General features: G+C 52.5%; 1 protein-coding gene across 6 annotated transcripts; it reads left to right on the top strand.

Annotated features, from left to right (window-relative positions):
• Positions 1-339: 339 nt before the first annotated feature.
• Positions 340-11,846, top strand: FXYD5 (FXYD domain containing ion transport regulator 5). Of its 6 annotated transcripts, none has more exons than XM_043437486.1 (8): positions 340-604; positions 1,289-1,349; positions 3,179-3,253; positions 3,861-3,959; positions 7,094-7,207; positions 8,305-8,334; positions 8,412-8,486; positions 11,552-11,846. In XM_043437486.1, exons 2-8 carry the CDS (start codon positions 1,289-1,291, stop codon positions 11,599-11,601), a joined length of 504 nt encoding a protein of 167 aa, XP_043293421.1. In that variant the 5' UTR covers positions 340-604; the 3' UTR covers positions 11,602-11,846. The 6 variants fall into 6 exon arrangements, with proteins under 6 accessions (XP_043293421.1, XP_043293418.1, XP_043293416.1 ...); XM_043437483.1 differs by having other exon boundaries at positions 343-545; XM_043437481.1 differs by lacking the exon at positions 340-604 and adding an exon at positions 880-971 and having other exon boundaries at positions 3,861-3,929.
• Positions 11,847-12,486: the final 640 nt, after the last annotated feature.

Below are 12,486 nucleotides of genomic sequence, written 5' to 3'. Positions count from 1 at the left end.
CTGTGTGTCCTCATCTGTGGGGAGGAAACGGGGGAGGGGGCAAAATCGAACCTGGGGAGCTATCACCCCATCCCCAGACTTGCCCACTTCCTCTCCTTCCCCTCTGCCAGCCCCCTAGTGGCCTCCTCCTCTCTCGGAACCCCTCAAACTTCCCCTCCCTTCCCTCCACGCCACCACCCCCCTAATCCAGCTGCCCATCCCTGAGACCCCAGAGTAGACCCCTCCCCCCCCGCTGCCCTCGCCTCCCCAAACCCCACCCCGCCTAGACCTGCCCGCCCCGCGGTTCCCACCCCCAGCCTCCCCTAGGCGGGGTGGGTGGAGGCCTCCGCCCTGCCTCTCACCCCAGGCCCCAGCATCGCCCTCAACGTCTCCCCCTCCTGCTCCCACCCCGGGCTCTGAAGCCAGGAAACCCAAGAGGAAATGACTGAGCCCGTCTCGGTCCCCGCCCGCCAGCGCTCTCCCCTGGCCACACCCTCCGCCTGGACGCAGCCGCCGCCGCTGTCCTCTCCTCACGAGGCTGCAGGCTCGGGACCCCCGGCTCTGACGTGAGTGTCTCCTCCGACCCTCCTCTATCCGCTCCCCTCTGCCCAGGCGCCGGGCTCAGGTGGGTAGAGACCATCCTCTCGGCGCCTCTCCGCCCCCCATTCATGCTCACTCTCCGTCCGGCTCTCTTCACCGCCGCGTGGGCACCACTCGGCTCCTCCTGCCTCAGTCTCCCCAGTTCGCCTCCCTCCCTCTCACCCGCCCAGATCTGCCCAGCATCCCGCTCTATTGTCCCTGCTGGGAGGCCCTCACAGCAACTCACTTTTTCCTCTGAGATCAGAAGCACATTACTCACTCTTCCTCTTTCCCCCTCCTTGCTGGCTCCTCGCTCTGAGGACAGCCCCAGAGGGAGGGCCGAGGCCCTCCTATCTCCTCTCCTGCACCCCAGCGCCTTCTCCTTGCCCGCAGGGTCAGTCCCAGCCGGCCACGTGAGTGCTTCTCCGCTTCCTGGGGCAGAGGGGACTGCCCCGGGCAGTGGCTGCCTCTTGGAGCCTGGTGTAGACTGATGCTTTTTGTTATTTTTGGGGACCCGCAGAGGGAAAGAGGGATTGACGGCTGGGAACCTTCACTTCTGAGACCCTCCCCTTGGCCCCCTTCCCCACAGCCAACCATCAGCCCCTAGCGGGGGTCTCTGAAGCCAGAGGGGCCTGCTCAGGGTAAGGAAGGGGGCTGCAGGGTCCCAGGGGTTGCCCTGGGCCTGTGTCACTGACATCGTGGCTGACCCCAGCTCTGACTTGCTCTATAGATGTCGCCCTCTGGTCGCCTGTGTCTCTTCATCACCGTTGGCCTGATTCTCCCCACCAGAGGTAAGGCCCAACCATTTCTTTCCACCCTGCTGCAGAGCCCCCAGCCTCACTTCGAGTGCATGTGTTGCTGGGTGGCTGCCTGGTGAATCTGGGTTCTCTCTCCTGTGTCCTCAGTCTTCTACTGAGCTGGCACCAGGAAGTGGGGGCCCCAGTAAGGGGGCCAAGGTTACACCCTGTTTAGATACCTCAGACCTGGGTGGCTGCTTCCAGTGAGTCTGGCCAGGGCCTGTCCTGCTGAGCATCCTCCGTTTGACTTCCAAGAAGAACTCACAGAGTTTGATTTGGCGGGGAGATGGGTGTAGATTTTCTACTTGGCAACCAGGAACCCTCGACTCACAGCACAGGAGCTTCCTGGATCCTCGGGTGATATGTGATTAGGGAAAGGGGGTGAGCTGAGGCCAGTCCAGGAGTTGAAGACGTCTCACCCTTGCCTGCGAAGTGTTTTCTGAAAACAGTATCTATGCGGGATCTTTGCAGGTGCTTTCTACATGGCAGGTGCTTGTTTCAGCTTCTGCTGTAATTGATGATGCTATTATGCCCATTTTACAGATGAGGAAACTGAGGGTCAGTGAAGGAAAGTGCCCTGTGCCAGAGGCTAGTGTGTGGAGGGGCTGGGCTCTAACCCCGGAACCCAGAGCAAACTCTGCACTGAAGTTGCCCCATTTCTCTGGGATAAAATGGTTTTTGTGTGTTCATTCAGTCGTTCAACAAGCGTTCACTGAGCAGATCTTATTCTAGGCACTGGGGAAACAGCAAGGCATAAAACAGGAGCTCACATTCTAATTGGAAAGACAGACACCAAATGCAATCAGTAACTTATATTGGGTTGGCCCATAACATAGTATGGAAAAAACCAAACGAACTTTTGGGCCAACCCAATATTATATGCTAGAAGGTGAAAAGTGCTATGGAAAAAAAAAATAGAGGAGAGAAATGAGGCTTGCTTAAATAGAGTGATCAGGGAAGACCTCACCAAAAAGTGACATCCACCAGAAAGTGACATTCGGGCAGATACAAGGAGAGGAGGGGATGAGCCAAGCAGGTATGTGAGGAATATGAGTTCTATCTGGAGAGTGTGAGTGACAGCAGGCAGGCCGGGCCTGGGTTGGGATGAACAAGGGGTGGGGTGGAAAGAGGAGAGGTCAGAGAGGTGACAGATCGGGTTGGTGGGGGGTGGGGACACTTATGGGCCAGGTGAGGGCTTTGGCTCTTACTCAGAGCAAGGTGGAGCCAGAGGAGGCACTCAGCCCGCAGCCTGATCTGAGTCAGGTTCACAGGCTCCCTCTGGCTTTGTGTGGGGAGCAGGGAGACCAGGGAGGAGGCTGTGTGATGGTCCTGGAGGGAGAGGGTGGAGGCGGGGCCAGGCTGGGGGCAGTGGCGATTGATAGATATGATATCTGATATCCAGCACTGACTGCATGTTAAGCAGTAGGCAAGACTCTTCCCACCTCCATCTCATTTCACCCTCTCTACAGTCCTGAGAGGTAGCTTCAAGAATTATCTCCACTTTGCAGAGGAGGCAACCAGGGGCTCAGAGGGAGGGGTTTCACTTGCTCCAGGACACACAGCAAGGAAGTTATTGGGGACAGAATTTGAGATCAGGCCCCTGGCTGACTCTAGTGCCTGGGCATACTTGCCTTAACTGCCTCTCTCATCCCACAAGGATGGACAGGGAGAGGCAGCTGGAGGTAGGGTGTGCGGTGTTAGCATTTCTTAAAACACTTCCACTAGCAGACCACCAAGGTTGCAGAAGGAAGGGGAGGGTGGGAGTGTTGGTGAGAGAAGGGGGACCAAAGGCTCCCCCCGACTTCTCATTCTTGATTTTCCAGGACAGATATCAAAGGAGGCCGTAACTCCAGCAGATCCAGCAACTGAAATCATTGATGTCCTTACTCCAGCCCTAGGTGAGGAACAAGGAATGGGTCTGTCAACATTCTATCACAGCAACAAAAATCTCAAGCTTGAACCAAATGGGAGTTTTTGGTTTTGTGTAACTGAAAAGTCCAGGGATACACCTTCAGGCATGACTCCATCTAGGCTCAGTTCATCCTGCTGCTCACAGCACCACAGTGAAAAATCTGTCCCCTCCTCCTTGAGCACTTACAGCACACATGAAGGGACAGTCATGGTTCTAAATACCTACCTGCATTCACTCACTCAGTCCTCACACAAACCCTCTGAGAAAGAAATGAGCACTTTCCTCATTTTACAGGAGGCTCAGAGTCACTGGCCCAAGGGGTCACCAAAAGTCAGTGACACGCCTGGGATGAGGGCCCAGGAACCTGGCTCTGAAGTTTACCCATGACCCTGTGGGGCGCAGGAACGCAGACTTGCCCTGCCACCAGCAGCACATGAGACAGTCCCCCTTTCTCACCCCCACAGCAACATTTATCCATGGACAGCTTTGATTTTAGCCAGCCTGGTTCAGGGAGAAGGACCCTTGCTGTTTTCTGCAGGTCCCTGATTCACTCCTTTCTCACCCTCCCCGCCTTTCTCTTCTGCCCTGAGTAGAAGCAACACCGAAGCAGACAGAGACTCAGACCCAGCAAACGACAGAAACGGAGGTGCTTCTAACAACAGGTCAGGGGACAGACAAGAGCACGACGCAAGGTAGACCTGGGACTAGAACAGCAACATACTTGAGTTGTGTTTAATTCTCTATCTAGGGCAGCATTTCCCTGAGTATGTTTCTCAGAGCATCCATTTGGGGAATTAATACATTTTTCCAATTTTTTTTTTTTTTTTTTGGTTTGCAGTTAAAGATATTTGGGAAACTCTTGAGTTAAACACGTTTCTATCTGCTGGGACTTCTCGGAGCCATAATAAAGCTTATTTGCAGCAGGCATCTCAAGAGGGACTATCTGGTTTGCAGAATTTGAAGTTTGATAGACTCAGAGACCCTCTTTTTTTTTTTTTTAAGTAACTTGATTAAATTAATTACTTAATTTTATTTTGGTTGCACTGGGTCTTCGTTGCAGTACTTGGGCTTCTCTTTTTGTTATGGAACATGGGCGCTAGAGTGCTTGGGCCCCATAATTGTGGCCCTCGGGCTTAGTTATTCTGAGGCATGTGGGATCTTCCTGGACAAGGGATCAAACCTGTGTTCTCTGCATTGGAAGGTGGATTCTTAACCACTGAACAACCAGGGAAGTCCCTCCGAGACCCTCTTTATTCAGGTCCCTTCATAGGGCTGGTGCGGGAAATGTGCCTGTGGGTTTATCCTTGGTGTAGATCTTTTTAATGTTAGAGCAGGAGCTTTTTAGTTACAAAATTCAGAAAACCCAACTGAGAAAAAAAAATTATTAGCAATATATGCTTTGTTAAGTACAGAGGCACTAATGTCAGGCACAGCTGGGTCAAAGAGCTCAAGCACTGTCATCACGACTTTCTTCCTCTCAGCTCTGCTGTCTTCTTTCTGAAGAGGTCTTTACCCCCTTAGTGGCAAAGGTGGTCCACTAGTTCTAAGTTGCAATTACAAACTCAGCAACTAGAGTGCCTCTCTAGCTGGAAGGCCTAGAGCTGACTCTCATTGGCCCAGGTGGGGTCACGTGCCCATGACTGACCAATGGGAACCTGGGAAATGAACAGCTCCGATTGGTCAGGGCTGAGTCTTGTGCCCCGGTCAACTCTGTCTGAACCACTTAGACCAAGAGTAAGGGGAAAGATGACTCATCACAGGACGAGTGAGTCGCTGTTACCAGAGGTAACATTTGGGGAAGGGAGATGAGCGGAAATAAAGGTAATAGGTGGTTTCTGATGCCTGTGTGATGGTCCGTATTTGAGAAGCAGCCCCCACTGGAAAGTCCTATAGCTTAGGCCACTCACAGGCTGGAATGCATGCATGGTTGCTCAGGTTGGGCACTGCACAAGAGCACTACGTGGAAAGTCCTCCCCCTGTAGATAGTTTTTGTTATTATCGTTGTTGCAACTTCCCAGTGATGACAGTAAAGCATCTCTTGCTGACAGAGTCTGTCTATTAAAACAATTTTACAACAGATGGAAATACGGTGTCTTGGGGGAAGGGAGTTTTTTTTTTATTTTGTACAACCATGGGGATGGGATTATAGCAGCTGTTTCCACATTTTCCAATTGAGAAAACATCTTCGTATTTCTGGATTCTCTTACTCTGAGTCCTTGCTGACCTAGGTTACTCTATGTGTTCTTCTATATCCCTGGTTATACATGATGAAAATTCAGCTGGGCCGAGGGGATCAAGGAGCCAAGAGGTAAAAGGCACTGCTGAACCTCAAGCTTGCCCAGCCCTCACAGAGCCTCTCTCCCTCCTGCGTCTTTGTTCTCTTGTGCTGGAGCTTGTCTTTCACCTGGCAAGGAAGTGGCTCCATCACCTGCAGGCTCAGAACTTCTGAGTTTCACCCAGCATCTGCTGAAAATTTTAGCTTGGAATTTGAAAGGTCCCAGCGAAGGATGGGGCTTCCCAGGTGGCTCAGGGGTAAAGAACCCACCTGCCAATGCAGGAGACATAAGAGATGCAAGTTTGATCCCTGGGTCGGAAGATCCCCTGGAGAAGGGCATGGCAACCCACTCCAGTATTCTTGCCTGGAGAATCCCAGGGACAGGGGAGCCTGGCAGCTTATATAGTCCATTGGGTAGCACAGAGTTGGACACGACTGAAGCCACTGAGCGCTACAGGGAAGGATGAGACTGGGTCACGTGCTCCCCCTTGTGGCTGGGTTACCATAGGAGACCAAGATGGTCTGGGGAAGCAGCAACAATTCTCCCTAGAGAAAGGGGGACTGTTCACAGAAGAAGGGGGGAGCTGGAGCCAAGTAGACAATACAACAATGTGCTGAGGGTTTGCTCCATGCACTGTGCTAAGCTTTTACATGATCACTCATTTAGTGCTGATCACTACCCTACATGGTAAGAGCTGTTGGTACCCCATTTTACAGGGAAGGAAACTGAAGCCCAGAGAGGTTACTTGGCAAGCCATAGGCCACACAGTGCAAAATGGCAGAACCAAAATTTAAGCCCAGGCTCCCTCACACTGGGGGAGGGGACGATGAGCCCTACATACTGCTGAGGCTGTCCTTTTACATTTCCTGTGATCCTTCCATCTTTGCCCATGACTTTGCTGCTCCCTTTTCTTGGAAAAAGCTTTCCTGAACATCTCGTAACCTTTGGCTGTTGGTTTTAGGAATGTTTAGGAAGCAAGACGCTGAGGCTGGCCTGGGGAGCCAGTCACAAGGCAGTTTCTCTGCTTGCTGGCTTCACATCTGGGGATCCGTCAGGGGTGACCACCTTAACTGGAGATGCTCTCAGTGCCAGAGGGGCAGGACTTTCCTTGGGGATATTCATGTTTTTACAAAGAGGAACCCTCTGATGTATTTGGTCTGGGAGCAGAGGTGATATTCAACATGTTTTCTAACCAGTATCTCCAAGTTCTGTGACTGGGTCAAGATCCTGGAGGCCCTTGTCTGTGTCTGACAGACGTTACCCTTTATTCCTGATCATGGGGCCATCCAGAAGGTCCTCAGAGAGGGACCAGGGGTTCCTCGGGGGTTAGCAAGCTAGCCTGGGCTGTTGGTCTTAATCAGGGTGAGCACCTGCCATTCCTGGCTGCCTCTGTGGGTTGGGGGGGAAACCTGTGCCAGCTCACTGAATGTAGGTCTGGGAGAGGGGCTACTCCCAGACAAAGATGATCAATGGTGTCTCTTGTTTCTCTCCCTGGTTCACTCCTGCCCTCCACCATTCTCTGGCCGCTCTCTCTGCTGATCCCACTCAAGGCTCTACGCCCTCCAAGACGAAATCCCCTGCCAATCCTACTCACGGCTCCACGCCCTCCAAGACACAATCCCCAAGCAGAGACGAGAGGAGGGACTCCATCCTCAGACAGCCTGGTCAGTAACTCCCTTCTCAGACTGGACACAGGCTATTTCTTATTCACTGTGTGTTCTCAGCACCTCAATGCTGCCCAGCACAGAACGCTCAGTAACCAGGTGTTGGGTGAATACCTGACTTCAGGGCTGGTATTCTTGTGAGTGAGTAAAGGGTGGGCACACAGTAAATGTCTGAATAGATGAATGAATGCATGAGTGTTGCATAGAGATGACTCCAAAACACAGTGGCTTAAAATGACAAAGATTTATTTAGTGCTCAGGTCTGCAATTTGGAAGTCTAGTCTGGGCTCGGCTGGGTGCTTCTCTGGTCTCAGCTGGATTTACCTGTGCATTGGAGATCAGTTTGGGGTCAGCAGAGAGCTCTGTGTATAGGGGCACCTTGATTTTTCCCCTCCTGGCCTTATCTTCCACTTACTGTGCAGCCAGCCGCAGTGAACAGATGGAAATGACACAGCCATGGATCACATAGAGAGTTCATTCATTCATTCATTCACACAATATTCACTGAGCACTTATTGTGGGCCAGGCCCTCCTCTAGGTGCCAGGAGTACAGAAGTGAGTGAGACAGATGAAAATCTCTCCCTTCATGGAGCAGATGTTCTCATGGGAGAGAGACAATAAATAAGGATCCTAATAACTATAAATAATAAGTTAATAATAACCATGTATTAAGTTGCTGTCAAGAAAAATGAAGGGGGGAAAAAAAAGAAAGATGCAACAGAGTTAGGGTGAGAGAGTGGTCAGAGAGTATTTTCTGTAAAAGGCCACGGAGACCTCACTGAGAAGAAGCTAAGGGGAACCGCGTGGATGCCTGGGGAAGGGAGCTTCTGGCAGTAGGAGCAGCCAGTGCAAAGGCCCTGGGGTGAGCAGGGTTTCACACAGTTCACCCATGGGGAATGGGGGTGGGAGTAAAGCACAGTGAGTAAGGGGGTAAGCGAGGAGAAGAGTTTAGAGGTAATGGGAACCCGATTGTGCTCCTTGTGAGGACTTCAGGTTTTGCCCTAAGTGCACCAAGGCTGAGATCCAGGTGTCTCCTCTCTGACTCTCTCACACACCGATTCGCTCCATAAACTTTTGCTCCCTTCTGTCCCCTCCAGGTTCAAAGGAGGATGACCCCTTCTTCTATGGTAAGTTACTCTTTGGAGGCTGTGGGGGAAGGAGGCTGAAGGCCCCTCTCATCACACCCCTCCATTTCTCTCTGCAGACGAGGACACTCTCCGGAAACGGGGGCTGATGGTGGCAGCAGTGTTGTTCATCACAGGCATCGTCATCCTCACCAGTGAGAATGGGGGCTGGGTGGGAGAGGCATCAGGACTGGGAGGGAGGAGACCTTGGCTTACACTCTGACCGGACGGGACTTGAAGGCCCCTAACAAGGTCATTTTAAAGGAGACATATCCATGTAAACCAGGCTTCACAGGTGGTTCGGTGGTAAAGAATCCACCTACCAATGCAGGAGCCGCAGGTTCAATCCCTGGATCGGAAAGAGCCCCTGGAGAAGGAAGTGGCAACCCACTCCAGTATTCTTGCCTGGGAAATCCAATGGACAGAAGAGCCTGGCGGGCTACAGTCTGTGGGGTTGCAAAGAGTCAGACGTGACTGAGTGACTGAGAATGCACATCCATGTAAAGCACCCCAGAATTCAGTGGTTTAAGATGATACCCATTTACTGAGCTGTCATTTCTTCACTTTGGAAACATAGTCTGGGCTCAGCTGGGTGGTTCTTCTGGTTGCCGCTGGGTTTATTCATGCCTCTGAGGGCATTTGCGGGTCAGCAGGGATCTGTTTGAATGGGAACCTCAGGTCTTCACCTGGTGGTCTTCTCTAGCAGACTAGCCTGGGCTTGTTCACATGGCAGGGGAATGCAGTGGTGCAACTCCCCAGGAGTAGCAACACCTGGGAGCTGTGATGCTGCAGCCTGAGGCGGTGAGGGGAAGGAGCAGCTGCACCAGGGCCTGGTGAGAGGTGGAGCTGGAGGAGGGGGCCCCAAACAGGAGCTGTGGCTCCAGAGAGAGGTTTCCAACCACTGCTTCCTGGTAAGCTCCCCAGAAGGAGCAGGGCAGGGGTTGAGAGGATCAGACACCTCAACCTCTCTCTCCTTTGTGCCCTTGTCTCTCCCACCAGGCTGTGCTCAGCCTCCCAGGGCCCAGTGTCAGGCAGAAAAGGGGGACAAAGGGAGGATCTCAAGCAGAGAAACTAATTTTTTAATAATGCTACAGATTAAATATAATACAAGGGCCACCAGTTTGCAAGCTCTCAGTTAAACTGTATAACCCACGCCAAGTTTTATGACCTCTCTTGTCCAGCTGCCTCATCAGGAAAAGGGGCACAGCCATATTTTTTTGCCTTAAGGTGGGAGGCAGAACGTGGATAGAATTAAAAAGAGATCACTGACACGTGCCTGATCGGTGTTGAATAAGGGGGTCAAGCACTGTTGCCTCAATTTTTCAACTCATGTTTATAGATCCTGACTTTGTGCCAGGCACTGTTCTCTCCCCTGTGGGAAAAGGGAGGCTCAGAGAATTGCAGTTTGCCCAAGGTCACACAGCACATACAAATCAGGGAAGGGCTGGACCTATGTCTGTGTGAAGGCAGAGCCTGAATGTTACCTCTAGGGCTATAAATTGTTCCAGTGACATTTGTGAGCACCTACTCTGTGCCCAGGCTTCCCAGGTGGCACTAGTTGTAAAGAATTTGCCTGCCAATGTAGGAGACACACGAGACACAGGTTCAATCCCTGGGTCGGGAAGATCCCCCTGAGTAGGAAATGGCAGCCCACTCCAGTATTTTTGCCTGGAAAAATCCCATAGACAGAGGAGCTTGGCGGGTTACAGTTCATGGGGTGGCAAAGAGTCAGACATGACTGAACACACACACACACTCTCTGTGCCCTCCTGTGTTGTGATGCTTGGGACCCTGGTCCCCACCATTAGGGAACTCACAGCTGGTGGGAGATCACAATAAATAGGTCACTGCTTTCATGAGCAGTGTGAATACAGAAAAAGAGACTTGCCAAGAGGAAAATAAAGATGAGACTGAGAAAGATGAGAAGAGGCTCTTCCTTTTAAGAGGTCAAAGCAGAATGGATTCTGATGATGAGAAAGATGATTTTAAAAACCAGGCAGAGGGAGCAGCAAGTGGAAAGCCCTGGAGGCAGGAATGAGCTGAGCTTGTTAAAATAACCAAGGGAAGAGGCGGAGTGGCTGGGAAGGTGTGAGAGAAGAGGAGTAGGAGATGAGTCCAGAGGGACCAGGGTGGGAGGTGGGGTAGGTAAGGGTGGCAGCTGGGAGATGGAGAGGGGCTGTTTTCTGAAGTTCCCTTTGTTTTATTTCTTTTAAAAAAAAAATTATTTAGTTGGCTGCTTTGATGTCTCAGATGGTAAAGAATCTGCCTGCAGTGCAGATCCCTGGGTCAGGAGAATCCCCTGGAGAAGGGAATGGCAACCCACTCCAGTATTCTTGCCTGGAGAATTCCATGGACAGAGGACACTAATGGGCTACAGTCCATGGGGTTGTAAAGAGTCAGACATGACTGAGCGACTAACACACACATTTTGGGTTTTAGTTGGCTGCAGCATGCAGGTTCTTAGTTGAGGCACATAGGATCTAGTTCCCTGACCGGGGATTGAACCTGAGCCCCCTGCATTGGGAGCACAGAGTCTTAATCACTGCACCTCCAGGGAAGTCCCCGTTCTTTGTTTTCTAAGATCCCCCTTATTTCCTTTGGCCCAACCCCCTGGCCTTCCGGCTCTCCTTTAATCCCTCCTGTCTACTCCTCCCTCACTCAGGGCCTTAGAACTGACTGTTCCCTATGCCTGGAACACCCTTCCTCCAGATGTCCACGTGGCTTCCCTCTCATCCCCTTCAGGTCTTTGCTCAAACATCACCTCCCCAGTGAGGCACATCTAGTCATCGCCATGAGGATGCCCCCAACTCCTGGGCCTCCCTGCCTCCGTCCTTGTTTTCTTTTTCCTCATAGCACTCATCACTGACTCATCACCATCCATACACTTGACTTAGGTCTTTTCTTGTTGTCCATCTCCCCCACTGGCAAGTCAGTACTCCCAGAGCAGGGATTTTCCTCCATTTGTGCTCCTGGCCATGTTCCCAGTGCCTAGGTCACTGCCCGGCCCAGAGTAGGTGCACAGTAAATATTTGCTGAACATGTGAATGACCCCTGGGGACCCTTGCGCCAGCTCTTCCCCATCAGCTTCTTGTCACTTGCTCAGAGTTGCCTTGGAGCCTTCCGAGGGGCAGGGTGGATGGGCCTCATCCTCCAGCATCCAGATCACACGTAATAATCGGGATTGTCTGACTCACGACGGAACTGTTTCTTTCTCCCACAGGTGGCAAGTGCAGACAGTTGCCCAGATTGTGCTGGAATCGTGACAGATGAGTCCGTAGGAAGCAGGGGCTGACGACCTGATGGGCACCCCGAGACTGAGCCCCCACTGGCTCGCTGTGACCTTGCAGGACCTACAACAAAGCCCAGCCTGAGAGAGAAGAGGTGGATGGAGCCAGAGCCAGGACTGATGGCCTGAGCCCCTGCTCTCCCAGCCTTGCCTGCTGAGGACTGCCTGCCCCCCACCCCCCATTTATCCCCTGTGTTCAGACAGGAAGTAAAGCCCTGCGTTCTCTGTCCCTTGGTCTCTAATCATTCTTGACCGGGGCGTGGAACAGTGGCGGGGGCTGGGGCAGGGCCCCCAGGAGTAAGATGGGGGGGTCACAGACTCCAGAGCCTAGGTGGGGGATACGGAGAACCAAGCCAGCAGGGGTGAGGTGGGAGGGATGAGAGGTGGGCCTCAGAAGAATTTGACCAATGAGAGGGTCAGTGCTGGATTCCGCCCACAGTAGATGGAGACCCCCGGTGTACAGAGCCAAAGCCAGCTTGGCCCCTGATGTTGGGAGGCTGTGCTGGTAACTGGGCAATGACAAATGGAGGCCCCAGACCCATGGCAACTGGCTTTTTCCCCACTCTGGGTACCTCCCGCACGTGAGTGTGGACACTCCACCCTGCACATCCAAGCTCCAGCCACACTCCTGGTTCCCTCTTGGTTTAGGATGTGTCCACAAGAAGGCCACTAGGGCTCAGAGTAGTTTGGGTGGGGGATTCCAGGGCCCTGGGGACCCAGAGCATGGTTGAGAAGGGGTATAGGCCCCAGTGGGCACTTCCTGAAGACCCTTGGGTTATGTCGCCTGTGGGGAGGGACTCAACCAGGTTAGTCAAAAGTAGACCCTTGGAATCACAGGGCTGGGAGTGGAGACCTCTGTCCAGGGTCAA

The sequence above is a fragment of the Cervus canadensis genome, chromosome 18 (assembly GCF_019320065.1).
Source record: "Cervus canadensis isolate Bull #8, Minnesota chromosome 18, ASM1932006v1, whole genome shotgun sequence".
Taxonomy (NCBI): domain Eukaryota; kingdom Metazoa; phylum Chordata; class Mammalia; order Artiodactyla; family Cervidae; genus Cervus; species Cervus canadensis.
Note: the sequence above shows the minus strand (reverse complement) of the source record. Positions and strands in the feature narration are given on the sequence as shown.